Below are 22,092 nucleotides of genomic sequence, written 5' to 3'. Positions count from 1 at the left end.
ATTGCTTTAGTAGGACTCACTTAAATACTGTCAACTGCTATTTATATTCAATTATTTGGATACAACTGAAAGTATTTTAAGTCCTACTCACTTTCACTTAGAATTGTTAGAGGAATATTCAGAGAAAACCTTGCTTTTGAGCATCAACAGAAGCCGACTGCATTCAAATCATTTTCTGATAGAAAGTTATAATTCCACGGTAAGTCCTCTTCTTTATGTTTGCAATATGTTTCCACAGACTGCCTACATTTTTTAAAGACATTCATTTAAAGGTTATGATACTTAAAATGAATGTCTCTTTGTTTGATATTCAGTAGAATCCAGTGAAACTGCACTAAAGCTAACTTCCTGTCCTCTAAGGTTAGGTGGACTTGCGCTTTATTTTCTCTTAAAATTTAATCTTCTAAAGCCATAAAGCATATAAAGTCTGTTAAAAGAACTTACCTGTCATGTAGCACTTTATCTCCTCATTATTGCTGAGAGGATTATTATTCTTGAACATGTACAAGTTGAATGGCACAATGTGGTTGCTGTTGAGACGTTTCCAGATCTCGTGGTCAGGTGTTGTCCAGCGGCCAGCAAGCACATCATAATCCCGTCTGCCCATGTGGACCAGTTTGCTAAGAGGCTCATACAGGCCTCCTTGGTAGCCTATTATGAGCTGCAAACTGGGGTTTGTGTCAAGGTAAACTTCTCCAAAAGCCGTATGAAGGATCTGCTTGATCATGATGCCTGATCCACTGAACACAGCCAGTGGCGTGCCTATGTTATCACAGGCCACGTAAAACTCATCCCCACTGCCTAGCTCCATGGCAAACAGATGTCCCTGCAGGTCATAATACAGTGAGGTGATCTCAGAGCTGGAGTGATTGTACATGTGGGTGACCCTAGTAGGGCTGGATAAGTCAGCATAGAAGAACTGCAGGTGCTGGCCCGTGCTGCTTCTGCTGGACACCCTCCTGCCGAGGCCATCGTAACGGTATTCGATGCTCCAGCCGTTCACTTTGTTGTACACTTTAACAAGCAGGCCAGCAGAATTATACTCAAAATAGTCATTCCCTCGCTGCTTCAGAAAACCATCCTCATCCATCCTATACTGAGTATCTCCCAAGCGAGTAATGCGGTCCCTGATGTCATAGCGTAGTGGTGTGAGGCGTGCGCTGTTTCCAGGGCTGAGAAGGTGTAAGTTGCCATTAAGGTCATAGCTGTACCTCCACAGAGGCTTGTCATTGATGGAGACCACTTGAAGTTGACCGTCAGCATCGTACTCGTATGTGTAGCGTGTCGTGTTGGCATAAGGCCCAACCTTTAGCTCCTTGGCCACCACTCGCCCCATATTGTCATACTGCACCATCATCCAGTACATGAGTGAGCGGAAGATCTCATATTGGACTTCCTTCACTCGCCCGTAGGCATCAAAGTGTTTGGTGTGGGTCATCACTGCTGTGGTTATAATTTGATTTATGTCATAATAGATTACTCCAAATTTACCAAACTGCTCTGTTTTGCCAGATACGTCGTCGTAACGATACAAGTCTATTGGCAGCGGCGTCTCATTTATGACAGCCTGCATGCTAGTGACGCGGAAACTGTTGTCATACACATAGTCAAATCTAGCGTTCACCATGCCCTCTTCACTGAATCTGAAAATCTGCCTGTCAATCAGTGGACCAATCTGACGGTAGCGAATGGTGCAGGTAAAGCCTTCACTCTGCAAGTTGACGGTCTTTAGCATGCCTGCCACTTCATCATAGGAAAAACCAATTCGAGTGGTGTCATAGAGAATCTCCAGAAGCTTAGCAAGCTTTCCATATTTGTAGATGATCCTGCGGCCTGTACCCAGATAGGTGGTCTGCAGCAACTGTCCATCCTCACTGTAGTCCTGGAGCACTGAAGCGTTACCTTCAGGGGGCCGGTAGGTGTTTCTGTAGTAACCAATGGAGCGGGAGGTCTCTAGAGTCTGCCGTGCTACGTTGGGCATGGTCACAGAGGAGAGCCGATCATTTTTGTCAAATTCAAAGATATACTGCCTTTGGCTGTAGAGCAGCAGCACCATGGACTAATGAGAAGAAGAAACAGAGGATTTTTTGTGTTATATTAATAGATTGTAAGACTGACTGCATTCAAATGCTTCACTTTGATACATTTTCTGTTACATAAACACACAGTCCTAAATGCTGTTACAGAAACACAATGTCTGACACAACAAGACAAGATAGAGATTAATTAGAAAATTGCTACCGTTATAATGTCTAATACCAATAACACAAAATGACATGCAATTTGTCAAAAGCGATAAATATTACGCATGCAAGTTTGTGTCAGTCCAAATCTAATTTCCATCATGAACACAGAGTTGCTGATACTCCACTGAAATTAAGATTTCCTTAAGAGATGATTTCACAAGCTGCTTCTATTTTGCTCATTTGTCAGATCTTTTAATCCAAACAGTAGGAAGCCGAATTTTCTCACCTAAGCAAATCTAAAATTTACATCTGTGCCTGTCTTAGACCAATAAATGATGAGGTTGTAAAGCTGTCACAACAGGCGGCATCGAGAAATTGCTCAGAAGTTGCTATGACTAAAGACTATTAACAAGGTGACTGACTGCTGTTCATATTATATGCCTAAGCTACAGAATAACAGCTCCTCACCTCACCCAAACAGCCTTGCCTTCAATTAGTCAGTAGAAAGTGACATTTCACTCTGTTCTTTTCATCAGAGCTATTTCAGGCTGAACTTTGCTGTCAGACTTTGGTAACAAAGTATGTCTTCAATGCACCAGACACTTTAATTACATTTTGGCTGATATCTATTCTAGAGCCTGATAGTGCAACACAAACACTTCTGTATTATTACAAGTTAACTTTTAACTCCAGTCTAAAATCTCATAACAAGTTTCTTACACAAACACACCTTTTACACTTTATCTGTAGAGCATGCCTTCAATATTATATTACATTTTTTATCTTTAAACTATTTAATCATTATTACAGTTCAACCATTTCATACCTTCTCAAGATAAGTGTAGCTCCAAGATTTACCATCAGCAAATATCTGGGAGGTGATTCTGCTGTTCTGGTCGTATTCCATGCGCACCGACATTGTGCCTCTTTGGATACCTGCCACATGGCCTCCAGGAGAGTAGGTGACATTGACTCCATTCAGTCGACTGCTCGGTGCCCACAATGTGGGGCGACCGGCATGGTCATAGTGGATCCGTAACGTAAACTTCCTGTGGTCATCATAGACCTTTTCTGTTCTGGTGATTCGATCGAAATCCAACGATAGGAGGTTCCTGTTATGAACCTATAGGAGGGAACGCAGGGAGTTAGGAACACTTTATATAACTACAGAAAATTCACCAAAGGGAATAGACACTTTAAAAAGTTTGAAATTATTGAGAGGAATTGGTGCATTACTCTTCTGAGGTGGAACATTGGGAGGAGACCTTTAATCACAAAGTGATTATTTTTATATTCTTCTTTTCATAGCTTTTAATTACAAAAGTGGAGCTCTATCTCAGGACTGCAGGAGCCAGCGGAGTAATGAAATTGTAAGAATTACCACATTTCTTTGTTTGTGTCTTAGCCCGAGTATGCCTATTCAAGCAAGAAACATTAGAGTCACATTGATCATTAAATTCATTTTTAATGCTTACTGGGAAGAATTACCAGGCACAGATGACTCTCATTCTATTTTGCCTTTGCGTAAATTGGAAAAGAGAAAGAAAATCAGTTAATCTCCTTTATGACTGAACATTGTTTAAGTGACACAGCTCTTCTGAATGTATCAGGCTTAAAACGGTGACCTTTGCTTTCAGAGCAAAACAACACTGCTCTGAAGACTGCAGGCTTTATGAGGCAGCTTCTGTGCTTTAGCCAAAAAGATCAAGCAACAGCCCTGGCATTCTGTTTCTCTGTCAGCAGCCTCCATAAACAGAAGCTACAGAAGCAAAAAAATAAAACAAAGAGAAGATAACAGCTTAGATTGCAGGTCAGAGCAGATCTCTGCAAAAAAAGCATTGCTTTAAACACCATCTGGAACTTTTTGTAAAATGGGTCTGCAGAGGTCTCTGACTGTAATTAAAACTACACCTCTGTTTCTGTAACATTTATGATCTTTTTTTCTTATTAATCTTCAGAGTGTTTCTTCAGGTGTGCTATCATTTGGCTTAGTAAAATGCTTGGCAAGGCTTAAAAACATCTTAAAAAGCTGCTTCTGGCTACTTTCCAGACACATCCCACAGAGCAGGTCAGACAGGGATTGCTGAGAAAGCTCACTTTTTCAATCTCACATTGAGGAAAGCATGCTTAGGTCTCTCATCTGTGAAGGGACAATTACACCAGAGGCAATTATTGTCACTGATACCTAATTGAGAGGATTACTTTAAGTAAAACCAACAGAATCATGAGGAGCATAAATCCATGGATATTTGGAGTGGCGTAAACTATTTGAGACCTGAGACAGAAGGGGTGAACGTACATTGGATCTAGAAATAAGAACCTGTTCTTTCTTCTCCTTCGCCTTCAAACACTGTCATAACAAGTGTCACACTTCATTGAAATGACTACACCTTTTAGTTATTTTATTTTAAAGAATACTAGTAAAGATCCCTGCTGCTCTTGCTAAATCTCTGCAGGCAGCAGAGAGCTGATGTATTTCACAAAAAGTTCCCAATGCTAGAATAAGGTTTGCCAAAGTCGCATGGCATAGAAGGAAAAAGTGTCCCATAACAGTGAACCCAAGTTCCCATGAGAATGGAAACCCACTCAAGGGGAGTTATTTCAAATAGAACATCGCCTCTAAAATGAATTTCTCACAGAAAGTAAAAGTGTAGAAGCAGAAAAGAGACTTTTACATTACACTAGACTTACGACAAGATCATAACAATGATGTCTCAATCAATATCAAATACTATCTGTAAGTGTCCCTGTAAATATGTAAATGTCTATTCTCAGGTTTCATGACTACTCCAATTAATTTTTCTTTAATAGCAACAGTTCTATTTATTCTCATCCTGCAATCAAAGAAAATCCATTCCATGTTTTTGGTTTCTTTTTTGTGTATCTCCTTTGAACAAACAGCCAAACATTAGAAGCATTTTGTCATTGCTATCAATACTACATTCAAAAGGATGAAGATTCTTGTGAGAGTGGAGTGGCTCAAGAGTTCTCTCATTAGTGTACATTAACAAAAAGCCTCAGGACATGAAAGGCACAGCACAACAAAAACACGTACGTGTTGTATCAAAGAAACAAATACAGTCTAGCAAAGTGGGAAAAAAATACATCAGAAATATAAATACTCCTCCTTTTCTCCACCAAAGAAAAGCTGTGAAGTCAGAGCCACATAGTTGCTTCTTCTACTCCTGTACTGTATTCAAGATCCTCCCCTCCCTCCAGCCGCGCACTGCCACACTCTCACCCAGCCACCCACGTAATATCACTTGACATGTCACTCAAGGTCGCCCAATGATTCCAGCTCTGTTCATCCCCTCTGTTCGTGCCATTAGGCTGCTCCCATTTCCTATCTCACCCCTGGGGCCATTGTCTGTAACATACATTAGTAGCTTTCACTTCCAAAGGGACGACAAGGCCATTACATGAACAGCCAATGACAGACAAAGTGGCACCTTCCCATTAGCTGTGTTGCCTCACAGACAATGTGGAAGACAACTTAACCAAAGTAGCCATTTGCCTTACAAAGCCAAGGCAAAACAATAAAACCACTAGATGCAATTTAAATCAGTGCTGTGCGAGTTAATGCCTAAATCCTACATACATTATGGACAAGCACTGTGAATTTGTTGCATTATGAGAGGAGACCTGTTGATATGCAATATACGAGTAACTCTTAATTTTGATTTTAATGAGAAAGTATTTTATATGTTACAGGCTATTAATCAATCCATTTTCTTCTGTTTATGTAATTTAGCATTGCTTGGTAGATGGAGCGTATTCCAGGAGTCATGGGGCAAAAGCCAAGGTATACTGTGGACCAGGGGTCTGCAACCTTTAACACCCAAAGAGCCATTTGGACCCGGTTTCCACGCAAAAGAAAACAGTGGGAGCCGCAAATACTTTTTGACATCTAAAATGAAGATAACACTGTATATATTGTTTTTTACCTTTGTGCTTTGTGTGAACAACTAAGGTGTGTTGCTTATGAAATCCATGAAGTGCTACAGAGAAAATTACATTTTATTTACGTAATTAACACATTTTGAACTGTTAAAGAAATATAACAAAAGCAAAGACACCCAGCTGAACTAAAATGATCCATGTAGCAAACAAAAACTGTTGTCAGCCGCCACCCTTATATTGCCTTTGGGCTGTTGGAGCCTTGACCTGACTCTTAAAAAATAATTGGAAAAAAGCTCTATGCTGCTGAAAAATGAAAGATAGATATTTGCAAAATTCTGCTTAAATATGTATTTTACCTGGTTAATGCGTGCGGCGGGGCGTAGGGCAGGGGGGGCGGACGCACCTGAGCGACACCCGCAATCACGCCTCGCTGCCTTTACGTCTGCGCTATCTGTGCTGTTGTGTTGTTGGTGGTGTATGTTGGGCTGTGAGCTGAAAAGCTACAGCCGGCTGTATGCGTACAGCAACCGTGTGCAATGTTCCCTCTAATTTTTCACGTGTCTGAGTGAACACACAAACTCCCTGAGCGATCCCTTGGACCACTGTGAGCGACATCAGACGTGTGCACTGTGGTCGCGCTGGCATCTAATCCATCCAAGTTACATGGTTTATTAAAATAATCAAATTACAGCATTTACATTTATGTTAGACTACTTTTAATTAACTGCTTTAGCCCACTTACAATGAAAATGTAAAAAAAATGACCTGTGTAGTATGTTAACACTATTGGAAGTAAAAATAACTTGAACTCCAATTTTGAAAACACAACTTTCTTTCTTTTTAAAAAAAAGCTCTGACTTGTATTATGAGTCTGTGGTCTGGGAGAGAGTCCTGTAACTCTCTGTCTGCCAAATACAGTATATAATGACCAATGCTGGGCAATTAATTATATAGTTACTTCTTCAAAAAAGTAACTCAGTTTGGCAAACAACAAAGATTTTTGCAGCTATTTTTTTTTAAATGCAGCCAAGGCGTTTTTAAATAAACATTTCAAACTATTTACAGAACAATCAGCTGTTCTGCATCAAATCTGATGCCACACAAATTATTTGTGCCACTCCAAAAAATAATTTCTGTCCACTATGAGATAAAGGAGAACAACAGCCTGATACCTGCAGGCCTGACAACAGGAGATGTATCACTCCTGTAACACCTGTAACATTCAGCAGCCGCCTCATTGTTCTGACACACACAACAAAACTATTGACTACACTACACACTAACTACACAAGATTTGCGCTAAACGTCGCAAATCTCTCACACATCAAAGCACCGCCGTCACTCCTAAAACTTCCCCCCGTTTCTTAACAACTAGATGCCACGTTGCCATATCATTTTTTGATTGGTCGGCATGGTACTTTTTTGGACGAATAGGAAAGGGAGAGGGGGGTGGAGTTTGTTTTTGCTCACAGGCGGAGAGTGCTTTCGAGCCTTTTTTCGTATAAAACGCCGTTTTTACCGTTTCTTCCCGCAGTAAATATAAACAACGACAGTATTCAGGAAGAAAACCAAACATTGCATATATTTTTATCATAACTCTGGTTTTACGTGGCCTATCAATACAATTTAAAAACTGGTATAAAGTCCACACTTTTTCCGTCAATTGTTCCGTCTGTCCTGCTCACATCTCCAATGGTTGTACACGTTGTCATTAACGTGGCTTCACTCCACATCAGCCACGCCGCTATGGTAGCTAAAACACCGGTGTCGGCACATAAGGACGCTGTCATAGCCTGTCAGCGACGTTGATTAGCTGCGTATATACGAATGTAAATCGCATTATTGGCTGGACTATGGGATCAGGTGGCATCGCTCTAATACAATACGGGAGCAGCCAGTCACTCACTGACTAACACTGCAAAACAGAATTGTTAAAGTATTAATTTTAATTTCAATTCAGGTTAATTTTTTTTGTGCGCAACACAGATTTTCTGTGCGCAGAGACCGTGCCAGCAGTGCGCAATTGCGCACGTGCGCAGCTTAGAGGGAACATTGACCGTGTGTGAAAAGTGCTCAATAAAGACATGCTCAAAAGCATGCTCATGGGAACATCGTCGGGTCTGCCGTGATTTGTTTACAATGGGACTTCTGCTCCTGAACCTCTGTGCACAGAGTCCGCAAATCGGGGATATACGAAGTCAGTTTACTCACGGTGTTTGTCTTTAACATAGTTCACGGTGGAGAACAGCTGCTGACATAATGTGGATCCGAAGATCCGTAATTGGCCTACCTGGGATTGAAAGTCTCGATAAATGCACGGCGTTTCTGCGGGTATACCGCCTTCCGCGAGTGTGACTCTTATTTTGAGCCATGAAAAAATAATAGAATATAATTTTATTTTTATATTTCAATATCACAATAATCTTCCAATTTAGAACTACGAGTTAAAAAGAACTAACATAAATAAAATACACTTCAGCTAAATACTTCTAATTTATTTTCCCAAACCACGCGGAGCCGCACTATAAGGACTAAAGAGCCGCATGCGGCTCCGGAGCCGCGGGTTGCCGACCCCTGCTGTGGACGGACAGCCAATTTATCACAGATCTAAGGCAAAGCGAGAGAGACAGAACAATTCACATGGACTTTGGACTGTGGGAAGTACAGAGAAAGAAGCCATGCAGGTAAAGGGAGAACATGTAAATTCGAAACAGAAAGGCCAGCCAGTAGATTCAAACCTAGGACTTTGTTTTTGCAATCACTGTACTGCTCTGTTAGGGTCTATACACTGACTGAATTCACTTTATTTAATCTACTTATGTCAAATTCAGATCAAAATTAGCCTACAAAAAATGTACCAGATTGTGTGCGTGGGTGGGCTTCTACAGCTATGGGTGAGAAGACACCATATGTTCCAGAAAGTCAAATCTGAGTAATACATCCATGAGTCTGATGGCCTATGATTAACTGATTTATAGCTGTGAGACAGAGCTCAAAACAGAGCTTTATTAATTATTTACTATAATAATTTGACATGTCATTGTATTCTCATGCAGCCAACTTAACTTGTGCACAACAAACAACTGAGCTTTTGATTCGCAGCTTCTACAGGAAAAAGTTCACAATGAACCTGACACCATTAGATCTGCAGCTACATTTTTATTTCTTGTGGAGAATTTGGATTCTTTTCTGGAGTTTGTAGTTTTTCGGCATAAACACTGCACTATTTGAAGCAGTAGAATAACTACTGTAGTATGGACTGCAGCTGATAATTTGAGAAAATATGAAATAAGACATTAGACATTTAGCCTTTGATGAAAAACCTTGCATAAAACCATGAGTGTCTCTTGGCAAGACAGCATGCTTACCCTTAATCTGCGTCCATACACAGTAACTTGGCCTCGTGCCTGCTCCTTCCTCTGTCTCCACTCCACCAGGTTAAGGCCGTTGTCGATAGCCAGGGTCACGTTCCTCTTGCTGACTGTGGGGTTGACCGTACCAGCCAGCAGGTGGGGTTCAGTATACAGCGACACCTCCATACCATTGGCCAAAACTAGACGCAGCGAACCGTCCAAACCAATGAAGTAGCTGTTCCGAACTTGATCTAAGGACGGAGAGATGGGATGGAGGAAAACGAGTATGATTAGAAGGCAAGCAACAATCATAGCTTCTTGTAACTAAAGCAAGAGGACTAAATCTAATATCCATGTCAGTGAGGCGCAAACATAATGACCTGAAATGGCTGCTCAGCAAAAAGAAATCCTTTAGCAGCAGTATTTAACAGAACCACTGCAATAACGCAGTGGGTCTCTGACAACAAAGATCAATAGTGAGAGGTTTCACAGTGCCAGTAAAGCAAAGTTTTACAGCTGTTGCAGCAGCCTGGAGGATATGGAGGAATGAAAACTATCAAAAGCTGCTGGCTTGCCTGTGGCCACAGAGAAGGCAGGGTGAGACACACGCACGCGCACTTGTGTGCACACACACACACACACTCACACATGTGCACTCACCCACAAGGGATAAATCTGAGCCTGTCTGTTACTGTCCCTAGGTGACGGCAGCCTGTGTTCCAGCTCCAGACCAATGACTAATGTTTCCACTGAGCATCTCATATACATTCAGAGAATGTGTCCTTCTTGCCTCCTGTCAGTAGACTGACAGGGACCAGGATGAATGTGATTCTCGATATGAACAATAGAAAAATAATGGTTTGTCATCCAGCACATTAGTTACTTGACTTCATTTAACAGAAAAAACGAACTCATACGCTGCAATTTCCTTGCGTTCATGTGTCATGTTCAAGTGGCTGTGACAATTTCTTCGCTGTGGACGCAGAACAACAATAAACACAACGTGCGGGGAAAGGCAGTTTTTTTTTTATCTTTTTCTTTTTCACAAAGCACCACAGGATGTGTTGTGCTGTTGCGACAAGAGAAACAGAGGCATGACTGACCTTGTACTGGCCCTTGCCTCTCTACATCATACGGACACTTTAGGGGTTGACCAAAGACTACTGGGGCAGACCCTACCTAAAAGAGGCCTCAGAGACCAAACAAAACTCGAAATGCTGTAAAAGTAGTACACACATTCAGTTCAGCAATAGAAGGGGGAAAAATACTGGCTGTCATGAAATATAGCAAACCATAACAACGTGGTTTGCTATAATTTCCTAATAGCTCATATCCTCTACACAGTGGCTTATATGTAAAACAGACTTGCATTTTTCTTCTATAAATAGCATTCTATGTACAGTATCTTTAAGCTTTAAAAGCAGATAATTGCAACTTTTTATTATTTGGATATATTTTATTATCTTGTAATACACCTGATTATTCTTCTAGCTATAAAGCTTCTGCCCTTAATCCCTTAAATCTTAAAAGTAATCTGTTTCACAAAACTGTGATGGTGCTTGCTGAGAAGAGGGGAAAAAAACAGCCAAATGAGCAGGAAAGAAACTCGAAGGCAGCACAGTCATATGCTATGTGATCACCCAGTTGCCAGCTAACAAAGCAGACAATAGTGAATTAATTAACAGCAGATTTCCTGGCGCCACTTTCCTCACAGGCAGATGCCTAAGACAAGGTCACAACATGGAGGTGGCCACTCCGTTAAACAAAAATGAGAAACCAGAGATTGTCATCTCCCGTTTCAGACACAGCTTTGCAGTCAGTAGTCTAAGAGGGGATATGCTCAGAAACAGAAAGTAGAAGGGTGTGTGCGTAGCCCATCTTTAATAAATTAAAAGTTGCTCCAGATTTAGTGAAGATAATATCAGATAGATATCAGACAGATACCAAAACACCTAGATGTGTTCAAAAAACAGCCTTATCTCTTCATGAATCTTTCTCAGGAATTTTTTTTAAACCTTGAGGATCTTGTATGGACCACCGGCACTGTGTTTTATCGTTTATTTTTTTTTGACAGAAAAATCAATATTTGTTTCATTTCTGTGAAGTGGAAGCTGCACTACACATGTTATTAAAAACAGAGAAGCACCTCTGTGAGTGATATTAACTCAACTAAGCATGAGACATGATGTCTTCAAACCCACAGATAGAATTTAAAAGATCATGTTTGGAGCAATCCAGGAAGTGTTGCTTTTTATTCACATCTGTATCCGAGACAACTGCCTCGGCCTTAGTGTCGAAAGATAAAGGCAAATGTGATTTGCACCGCCCAAATCAAAAAGAAAATATATTTAACAAAGTCAAAACCTATGCACATCTATCGAAAGTCATGTTACAATTTTAAATTCAAAAGTAATTTATTGGCATGAATCATCACAATAAGAGGAAAAAGGAACACAGCACAAAATCAATACATATATTAAATCAATTAATTTAATGCAACATGCTTACTAAATATTTATATTATATGCACATATGTCTGTGTATGTCCAGATCACTGAACTATTTATTTGTTAAACACTATTTATATATAAAAACCTTTTTTTCCCTTTTTAAACTCTCATTCGGCTACAGAGTGGCAACCCAAAAATATTCAGTGAGGCTGAGCTGCACCGGGTTGAGCCAGAAAGTGCCTGTGAGCTCCCATCCAGGCAGCTTGAGCTCAAAGAAGGTCTTATCCTGAAGTGACAGTCCACAGAGACCTCTAAAATGCTCTTTGTCTAGTCCCTTAGCTTGCACCAGTTTCCCTTAGGGCTTCTGAGCGACTGCCCCCTACAATACACTCTTTTTAAATCAGGAGAATGCAACACCTTCACAAAAATAAGGTAAGTATTAAAATCTATTTACAATCTCGAGTGCTATATGTACAGATAAAGGGGATACACTGTTGATTAATAAAATACTAGAACATAAGGTAACGGAAGTCAGAATATATGCAGATGAGAAAGATTTTCTTAAAAATACTAACAGTACCTAGTCCCAGCTGTATAAATTAATATCAGGGACATAAGCAAAGTTAAAGCTTTTGGGACTTCACCTCGCAGAACAAACCCTAAAAAAAGAAACCGCTCTACTTACGGCCACCGTAAAAGAGACTCACCCTGCATAAGTGTGTAGAAGGTGCCAGAAGCTGACAGGTTAGTGGTGACGGTGATATCTTCTTTGTTGGAGCCCTCTGTCTGGATGCGGACCGAGCTGTCTGCGTCTGTACGGTAGCTGCTCACTCGGCCCGTGGGGTAGGTGATGTTAGTCAGACGCCCATAGCTGTCGTACCTACAAAGAAATATGTTGATGTGAACCAAAGAAGGCAAAGAGGACCGCGCCATCTGAAAACACGGATAAACAGGCACTATGCCTGAAACATAAACAGTGCTGTGGTATTAAAAATTTACTAAGCCTTGTTGAGGTTTGTTAAATCATAAGGAAGCAATCATGATCATCAATGCCAGTCAGGTATGCATAAATGATTGTAGGTACATAAATGTGACTAATGAGTTGCTGTGTCATTCCAGATAAGCAGTGATTATGAGTTGTTCTCTGTAAGTGTTCTAGCATAAACTCTGCTAATGGTAATTATAGGTAGGGATTGGAAACTTTCCGCAGAGTCCGATATTTCCTCCGTGTTGTCACAAATTGAAGCAATGTGTCAACACAGGCAGTAAACACAGCAGCAAATCCATCAGTGCTGGCAACCTGAGGTAATACATGGGATTTCAGAGCTATCATCTTTAATCATCGAAGCACAATCAGCATAGCTTTTGAAAAAGCGCAAAATATCTCCTGCAATTTTCTATTCACAAACAAGGGGTGGGTGCACCAACAAACTAAGCAGCTTTGTCCTTTTCTAGCCCTTTCAACAAAATGTGAATGGGGCATTAATATCAATACTTCTCACTGTAACTTAAAAAAAGTATTAATTTCAATTCTATTCTATTTATAGCATCATATCACAACAGTAGTTACCTCAAGGCACTTTGTATAGTAAGGAAAAGACCCTACAATAATAAGGAGAAAACCCCAACAATCAAATAAGCCCCTTTGAGCGAGCACTTAGCGACAGTGGGAAGGCAAAATATACTATAAATGTGCAATAGATTAAAAAAATGATTAAGATGAGAAAGCAAACACCTTTTTTACATTTGGAAAACTGCTTATTAGCTTAAAAGATTAGCGATATTGCCTAATCTCATTATACAGTCTATGAAATAGGAGCGCTCAGGTGTGAATCCTTCGAGAGATGCAGCATCTCCCTAGCTTATAGATCAGTCAGTTCATCACATACAGGAACATGAGTGGCCAGATTGTTTCATTTTGCTCAGAGAGCACATCAGCATAGAACAATTTTAAATCTTTCAGATTTTCAGTGTTCCAGAATTGGAGCGAGTGAACGGTACATTACTTAGAAAGAAGACTTTTATCTGCACATTGAATACAGATTGGAAAGCCTCTTCGATGTTGCTGCCTGCCATAATAAAGCCTCTAATAAATGAGATGGCGGGTGCTGGTTTACAGATATTTCCTCAGCGCTGCCATCTCAAATATCCAATATGGAAAGGAAGAGTGGGAGAGGAATCATCTCCCAGAGATAAATGCTATCTGATCTCAACTGTACTAGGGACTGGGATTCATAGATACATTTCAAGCCAAGTCTTCCACTTCAGGAAATACTAAATAGCAGAGTAATTTATATCTAAGCCTTTGATTTCTTTTGATACTGCTCATATATTATCAGCAAGAAATTCTCCCTGTGTCCATCATGCAATCAAAAGTTTTTGCAGTGAAAGCACTGCAAGTTATCTGCACCATACTACTTTTAATGGTTCCATTTATTTGACAAAGTGTTCCTGTTTGCCTTCACCTCTGCACAAAAGACTCAGTCCACAAGACAGAAATCTCATTCTAGAGCAACACTACAAGCCCCAGCTTGATCACTGACCCAAACTCTCTATGTCTCAATTAGGGCCTTAAGCTAGTTCCATTCCTTGAGCTCCACCGCTGAGCTCTAATGGTTTTGGCCTGCTTCAGCTCAGCTGCCTATTACTTTGCTTTCTTTCGACAAGAGGGGCACACAGGGGCAGGGTGCTCAGCAGAAGGACAGGAGCAGTTTCCCTCTGGTTGGCCACAAGTCTATTCGGATCGCATCACCTCTGTGTCACATGCTAGCTCTATGACCTTTCACGCTGGGCCCCAACAATAGGCTGAACACTTCATATCAGCATCACCCCCAGCATACCTAACTTCCACTCATATTTTCAATTTGTCTTGCTGCCTGAGAATTTCTGAGCACATGTGACTGATAACTTACTGATATAACTAAAGCCCAGTGGCTAAGGCACATTTTTTTGCCAAACACAAATTCTTCTACCTTCTTAAATAAATGATAAAAGAATATTTAGGTGTTTTATAATTCATCATGATTTAGAATAACCCTTAAGCAGAAGCACTTATCATTACAACATAAATTTAAGGCCGGCAGACCGTTTGTGTGTGCAGTAACTGTCGTACAAATGTGGTTTCCAGGGGTTACAACAGAAAGACAGTGTGGCAGATGTCTTTTGTTCTCTAGTCAATCTATTGTTTTTTTTTTCCTTCGTTCATTCAAATTAATTTTGATCCACGAAGCATGGAATGTAAGTACACATTAATTAATATGGGTGAAATGATTAGCAGTGCACTTTGGTGGGCAGAGATAAATAGAGGTTCTGATGGTAGCAAATTACGGTTTTGACCCTCAGGTGGTGAAATGACCTTTAAAGCTAATTATTCAAGAAAAACAAAACCCTGTTTATTGGGTGTAAATAAAGCATGGATCAAATGATTTGCTTGTAGGTAAATACAAAGCTTCATTGCTTAATTTGAAAGGGAAAGACAGGAAATGAAATAATACATGGACTTCATTTTATCCAAAGTATTTTGACATGTATAACAATTTTGTTTTACTCTACCAACATCACAAAGTGTCTTATGAAGGCGGTGGGCCACTATGTGTTGCCAGAAGCTGTAAAATGTGTTCAACTAGGCCGCGATCTGGTGATTGGAAATGCCATATGATTATTATATGAATCATAAAATGCTCTTGCTGCTCAAACCCCTCAGTGGCCTCACATGCCTTATGGAGTGGAGCACTGTCATCCTATCACAGATCACTGTCATCATCATAAGACAAAGGTAATCACTCAGAATATCTTCTGCCTGTAGAAAATATTGTATTATTATTTACCACAGTAAATTAACAATGCAGTGCATGAACGATAGGTTTTATCACCTAAATCAGCGGTCCCCAACCTTTTTTTGCGCCACGGACCGGTTTAATGTCAGACAATATTTTCACGGACTGGCCTTTAAGGTGTCGCGGATAAATGCAACAAAATAAAATGATACAACCAAGACAAAAACTGTGGTATTTTGTAAATATAAAAAAAACGTGAATTCACTGTGTAATTGTGTAACTTTATTAGCAGCGTCCTCCTGAAATGCGCCAACAACATTGAGAGTAACATCCTCCTCTCTGCCCCTTAATGCTCTCTGGTCACTATGGTAACGCGGAAATATTTCTTTCAAAATAAGACACACAACTACAACACAGGAAAAGACCCAGGGAAACCGAGTTAACTATAAAAGACCTGAAAACTTTAAATTTGACACCATAGCCTCAACTCTCGCGGCCTGGTACCAAACGACTCCGGTCCGTGGCCCGGGGGTTGGGGACTGCTGACCTAAATAACACCTAAACATTCATTATTTTACTATAAGTCAGGTGTGTCAATTTCTGCTTTCTCTTTAGATATTAGAAAATGAGTATGTTAGAACCTAAAAAATAAAAGAAGCCATTTTACAGAAAGTCATAGAGAAATCATTCAGAATTCCAAACACCCACTAAATTTGTCTGAGCCTCAGGCAATTCAGTCTACCTCGAGAAACGCCTATGCATGGCTGCATTAGAGCTGTTTTCACTGCACTTTTCCACTTTTTTTTTTTCAGTGCAACCATCTCAGATGACAACCAAATCAAACACAGGTGATAAATGTCTGCTCATATTAAACAGAGCGTCTGATTATGTGTCAGAGTTATATTCCTCCAGCGAGGTGTAACAGATGTCTGACCAGCCAATCTGCTTAATCACACTTTTTGGAATGACATCCAGTTAGCATACTATCCCCTGGTACATTAAGCTAAGGGACAGACTGCTTCATGCAAGTCACAAGAACATGAAATCCTAAACTGTGGGAGTGTTTTCCGTCGTTTCCTCACAAGGTATGCTTTGCCTGAATTAATTAATATCTTTGGCTATTCAACTATGCTTATATTTCTGGGGCTCATCCCAGTCATATGAATATAAATTTTGTACTACTCAATAGATACATGTTGTTCCTGTACCCAACAACTCCAAACAAGTGATGATCTGCAGTCTGCAAGCAAGGGCACAGATGAGTAACATATCATCCAGTAATCCTATTTGGTATGATAACAGCAAATAGGATTACACCCATCCTTCCACAGGTCTTGTATTCTGAGTGACATAGACATCCAGCCATAAGAAGTGAACTCATATGCCAAAATACTAAACTCACATGCCAAGGAGCTCTTCGACTGCAAACATTCATTCACTAAAGCATTCAGTGATATAATGAATTCAGGGCTCTTAGTTCAGATTCTCCAGGAAAAAAAACCTAAACAAAACTGTCCAATCTGCATATCTGAATTAACAGATTAAACAGATCTTTAAGCCTCTTTGCTTTGATGCAGTTATCAGCTCAAATTGGATCCAGACTTTTAAGTATAATGATTATAAAGGTGTTTCTTAATATTACTTACTCAAAGAATGTTGTCCATCCATTTTCGTTTGTCTTAGTTGCTAGCAGTCCCGAGCTTCCATGGTAGGTCATTACAGCTAGCTCTTGACCCTGGGCAGCAACAGTTTTAAGGGCACTGTTAGTGCCTATGGTGAACCAGAAGGTCTGTCCATCAGGGACCATTAGCCACAGGGGCATTCCTGTTGTGTCTCTTCTGATCATCACTGTGTTTTTGTTCTTATCAGTAATGCTGATCAGATCTCCCGATCCCGTGTATGTCAAATTGTAGAGATAGTCTCCTGTAGTCAGACTTTGTGTAAAAATGTGGCTGCCATTGGAGTCAAACAGATAGAGTTCATCATTAATGGGAGAGGACACCTCATACATACTGAGGGGATTCAGAAAAGGCTTGTTTTTGCGAACGTAGCGTATACGGATGTTGCCCAGATCTGCAATGTAAAGATCTCCATCTGGACATACTGCCAGAGAAGATGGTGCATTCAGTTTAGCATCTTTGGCATAGCCTTCATCTCCAGAGTAACAATCGCAGTTGGCATCGTTCTTGCAGTCACAGCCACTTGGTGCCCCTGCAACCAAGGAGATCTCTCCATTTGTGGACACCTGTCTGACTCGGTTTATTTTCTTTTCATCTGACTCAGCAATGTACAAAACACCATTGTGGGACACAGCTAGGGCATTAGCTGACTCGAGGGTGGCATGGATGGCAACTTTGCTCAAGAGGAAATGGTCAATCCCAGGCACTTGACAGTGCATAGGACGGCCTGCTACAATACGGACTTGGTGGTTTTCAGAGATCTGGAGTACTACGTTGTTGTCCAGAACATATAGAGAGTTGTCCATTGGATTCACTGCCAAGTCTGTAGGCCACTCAAGGCGCACCTATGAGGACAAAGACACAAAAATATAATCCTTAGGTCACAAAGACATATAGCATACTTTTATCGATCTACACAGTTTTCAATTTCTAAGTGGAAAAGCGCCTCATAGGGAAAAAACGTGATTATTTCATAGCTTAAGCTGTAAGTAAAAACATTTTTAAACAATTTATTATCTGATGAGGAGGAAAATAGCTGATGTACTTTTAAAAGGTGATACACAAAAACATGATTTTTCAGATTGCAGATGATAACAACAGTGGTGAAGAAGGGCAGTGTGAGAAGAGATCATACAAATGATAAGATTAACTGAAAAGAGCACACTGCGATGGTTCATGAGAACTGTGAACACTTAAGGACGAGGCTTCTGCATCCTTCACCCAAGTCTCTGTTTTTCCTTGCTTTGGGTTATTAATTTTGTAATGACAAGAGATTGCATGAGTCCTTGAAAAGAAACTGGAGCACACTTACCAAATGAAAGCCTAGCCTGTCTCTGGCCTCCTAAATTATGACTTATTGTTCTGCTAACAATGTATCAGGCTTTTAACAAATTGGAATGATTGGCTTCATCCAATTTACTGGTCTCCCTCTCACTTATGATCCCAGTGGGATCTCTTAGAAACATAATATGAAGTGCAATATTTCAATAGAAGCCTTGGAGTTCCAACAAAGGAAACTGATTAAAACCTGGACCAAAATACAAAGACAGACTCAGATTTAAGGTAAGATTTTACACAGAGGACCCTTTCTTTTGTTTGGTCACTTTGTCTTAGAGACTAAGGAAGAAAACTAGAAAGTAGAAACAGGAAGAAAGTTATCAAGTCTTAATAATTAGCAATAAAGAGCTAGAAATTGCATATATTTTTATTTCTGCAATGGATACTGTTAAAACACCCAAGTATACAGTACTTAGTCATGAGCTAAAATTACTGACTACCATATTAATATATTATTAGGTTAAGTAAGTAGACAGCTAAAAGACACAATGAAACATTTTGAGTGTATTATGTATGGACACACTTTGGCCACATAGTAGGCTTTCTCCAGCTCTCTGGGATCAAACAGTACATTGCAATAAAAAAACAGATTTGCAATTTTAAAAAAAAACAGGTTTCTGAGAATTTCTGGAAATATAAAAACAGTGGGGCCTATAATTCACTTTTTCTTTTTAAATGTGGATTACACAGAACAAAATACGCAAAATAGAATTCAGAAAGCTTTCACGTTGAAGATCATTAGATATATTTTGCATTTTCCTTCCTTGTTATCTGCACATATTCCTAATGTTCTAATTTAAAAGTTAACACTGAGACAGTGACATTCTGTGGCGATAATGATTTGAATGATTCTAAACTTTTGGCTCTGTTCATATTCCTGAAGGCACGTCTTTTTAAAAGTGGGGCACCTGCCCACCTGTAATTGAAAAACAGATTTGAGCATTACACACCTCACATCCTATAAACCTCCCATCATCTGCCACATAATGGAAGAGCTTTATATAACGGGATGTATCTTTTGGCTACATACGACAAACAGGAGACTAGTGGATACATGTCATCGCTCAGTAAGCAGAAAATGCATTTACTTGGATAATGAAGGGTAGACTTTCAATTTCTTAAAACCTATTTCTTGTCAACACTGCTGGTTAAATATTTCATGAGCCAAGTGTGGAGTGGCTCCTGGGAGCTGCCTGTAAGGAGGTTTTCACGCCACTCTGACTGATGAGGGGATATTTCCCGAGCTGCTGTCCCATATGCTGTAACCAGATCATACCCTCCCTTTTATACAGTGGGGATGCTGTCAGAAGCGCCTGCTAGACAAAGCCGCTAACAGGAAAAAAACCAAAACATGCTCAACAGCTGAGAAAGCAAGCCGTAGATTTGCACCAACACAACATCAAACTATTTTAAATGAAATAGAACTTGTATTAAGAATTATAATGACATGTTCCATTAGTAATCTCTGCACTCTTTGCTAGTAACAGCATGATGCCTGCCTCAAGAAGAGTAATATGTCATTATTTGAAGTCCCTCTCAGATTTGAATTGAATGTCACAGTCATAGTCTAGATAAAGCTTTCTGAAGCTGCTAACACCCCTGAAATATGTTTGAGTGATCTTGTTTTAAGACATGATTTTCCTGCATTTAAGCTCAGCGGGGAATGCAGCGAAATTTTCCAAGACTTTAAAGAAAAAAAAATGCAAGGAAAATGGAAGATACTTCTAAGACAGGAACGACCCAAGGCCTTGGTAGAAAGAAAAAACATATATGAGGTCAAAATATTGTCATTTTGCTTAATAATAAAAAGGTTACAGAGGTATATACTGAATTAAGAGAGAATTTAGCTGTAGCTTGCTCACTGCACAGATGGCAAAGTAAGATAACAACGACCTCATCAGAGGAGAGAGAGAAATCTAATGTTATTTCTTGCCTTGGTGTGCCAGGTGTGGTAAAGCAAAAGTAATGACCACTGTGATGAGCCTTCTCCAGAGAAAGTCAGGTTCTAAGTGAGGGGTTGGGGAGTGTTTGAAGAAGGAAGCTATGTGCTCTGGATGAATTTTTAATGGATGCTTTTTACTGTCTGAGTGTCTCTGGCAATGCTTGTGTGATTTGTCATCATTGTAGAACTGCAGTCAGTCTGCCTGTGTCCTCGTGTTTGTGGAACTGGGATGGTGAGCATCCATAGGCACTTGTGTGTGTGACGAGGTAAAGGAGCAGCAAGCGGAGGTCAGGAGGGGGGATGAAGTTCCCCTGGGGCTGCAAATGGGCAGCTGGAGGCTTTGCTTCCTCTACTGAATACATCATTCACACACAGAAAGCTTCCCACAGAAAGCAGAAGAGGACCCCTCAAGACCTGTATCCTGCATCCATACTCAACAAAATACACGAAGAGGAAAGAAACAAATGATTGCATGCATACTGAGCTGGGCTTGGACCTCAATCAAGTCCAATAACCAAGCCTCAAATTGCTCAATTCATGGAAGTAAAACTGAAACAGTTATGAATCATGTCGCTGGCATATAAAAATTAAAATTAAAATTAAAAAAAGATACATTTTGAAGGGGATTTTATTTACTACTGGGTAGGACTGTCAAGGAGGCAAAAACAGCTCTGTATGCTAAAAGTCTGTCTTGTCACCTCCAAATGGGAAGTCAGTGAGCCAGAGAGTGACCTCAGTGCAGTGTCCTTGCCTGGGGGATGCGTTCTGCGTAGTGTATGTGTGTGTATACATGTGTTCATGTGCGTCAGAGTGAAGATCTGTGTATGAAGTCAAAGCCACTGAGGTTAAAGGTCATTCTTTTCATTCCCCTACAGCTGTAGGTCACTGGCACTCTGCATTTAGCAAATCGGAGCTACAAAAACCACAGTGCTACTTCTGGTTTCAGCATGGTCCTCATACTTTGGAAGGCCCAAGCCTGGACTGAGCCCAATTAACTGCTCGTTTTCAGTTTTTATTTGTATCTGTGAGGTGATTTTAACTTTCATCAGGCTTGCACTGCTTTGATTGTGTATTGCTTTCTCAAGTTCATAATCCTACAGCACCAGTGAAAACTATGTAATTGAATCTTAAAAGATAATCCTTAGGTTAATAGAATTGACCTCTCAGGTCAGAAAGGCAAGTTTTGTAGAAAAAAAATAGGTGCAGTAAAAGTTTTCAGTGTTTCCCCAAGCAATAAACTGATGTTTCCCTGAAACTGGCTCTTGATTAACTACAGAGTCTAAAATGTTTTCTTGTCCGATTTACATATTTTTTTCATCTTGCTGCAAAATGAATTTCCTCCTGTGAGTCAAAAAATATCTAAACTGACCTGAAGTATTTTATCATTTATGATGAATCATAGGACCAAAACTTTGCTGAAATAAACTGCACACAGGAAAAAAAGATCATCTTGAACCTTTTAGACAGT

At 40.1% G+C, this 22,092-nt stretch overlaps 1 protein-coding gene across 13 annotated transcripts in view; it reads right to left on the bottom strand.

Moving 5' to 3' along the window:
• Positions 1 to 22,092, bottom strand: part of tenm4 (teneurin transmembrane protein 4) — a 148,670-nt gene that overhangs the window by 8,106 nt on the left and 118,472 nt on the right. For all 13 annotated transcript variants that reach the window (XM_019345294.2, XM_019345296.2, XM_019345297.2 and 10 more), the window contains 5 exons: positions 17,312 to 18,189; positions 12,597 to 12,769; positions 9,455 to 9,690; positions 3,013 to 3,309; positions 445 to 2,059 (listed from right to left, as the gene is read on the bottom strand). In XM_019345294.2, coding sequence (XP_019200839.1) covers positions 445 to 2,059; positions 3,013 to 3,309; positions 9,455 to 9,690; positions 12,597 to 12,769; positions 17,312 to 18,189 — 3,199 coding nt within the window. The remainder of the gene's footprint in view (positions 1 to 444; positions 2,060 to 3,012; positions 3,310 to 9,454; positions 9,691 to 12,596; positions 12,770 to 17,311; positions 18,190 to 22,092) is intronic.

Source organism: Oreochromis niloticus, linkage group LG14 (assembly GCF_001858045.2).
Source record: "Oreochromis niloticus isolate F11D_XX linkage group LG14, O_niloticus_UMD_NMBU, whole genome shotgun sequence".
Lineage (NCBI taxonomy): Eukaryota > Metazoa > Chordata > Actinopteri > Cichliformes > Cichlidae > Oreochromis > Oreochromis niloticus.
The sequence above is the reverse complement of the archived record's forward strand: the minus strand, read 5'-3'. Positions and strand labels throughout refer to the sequence as shown.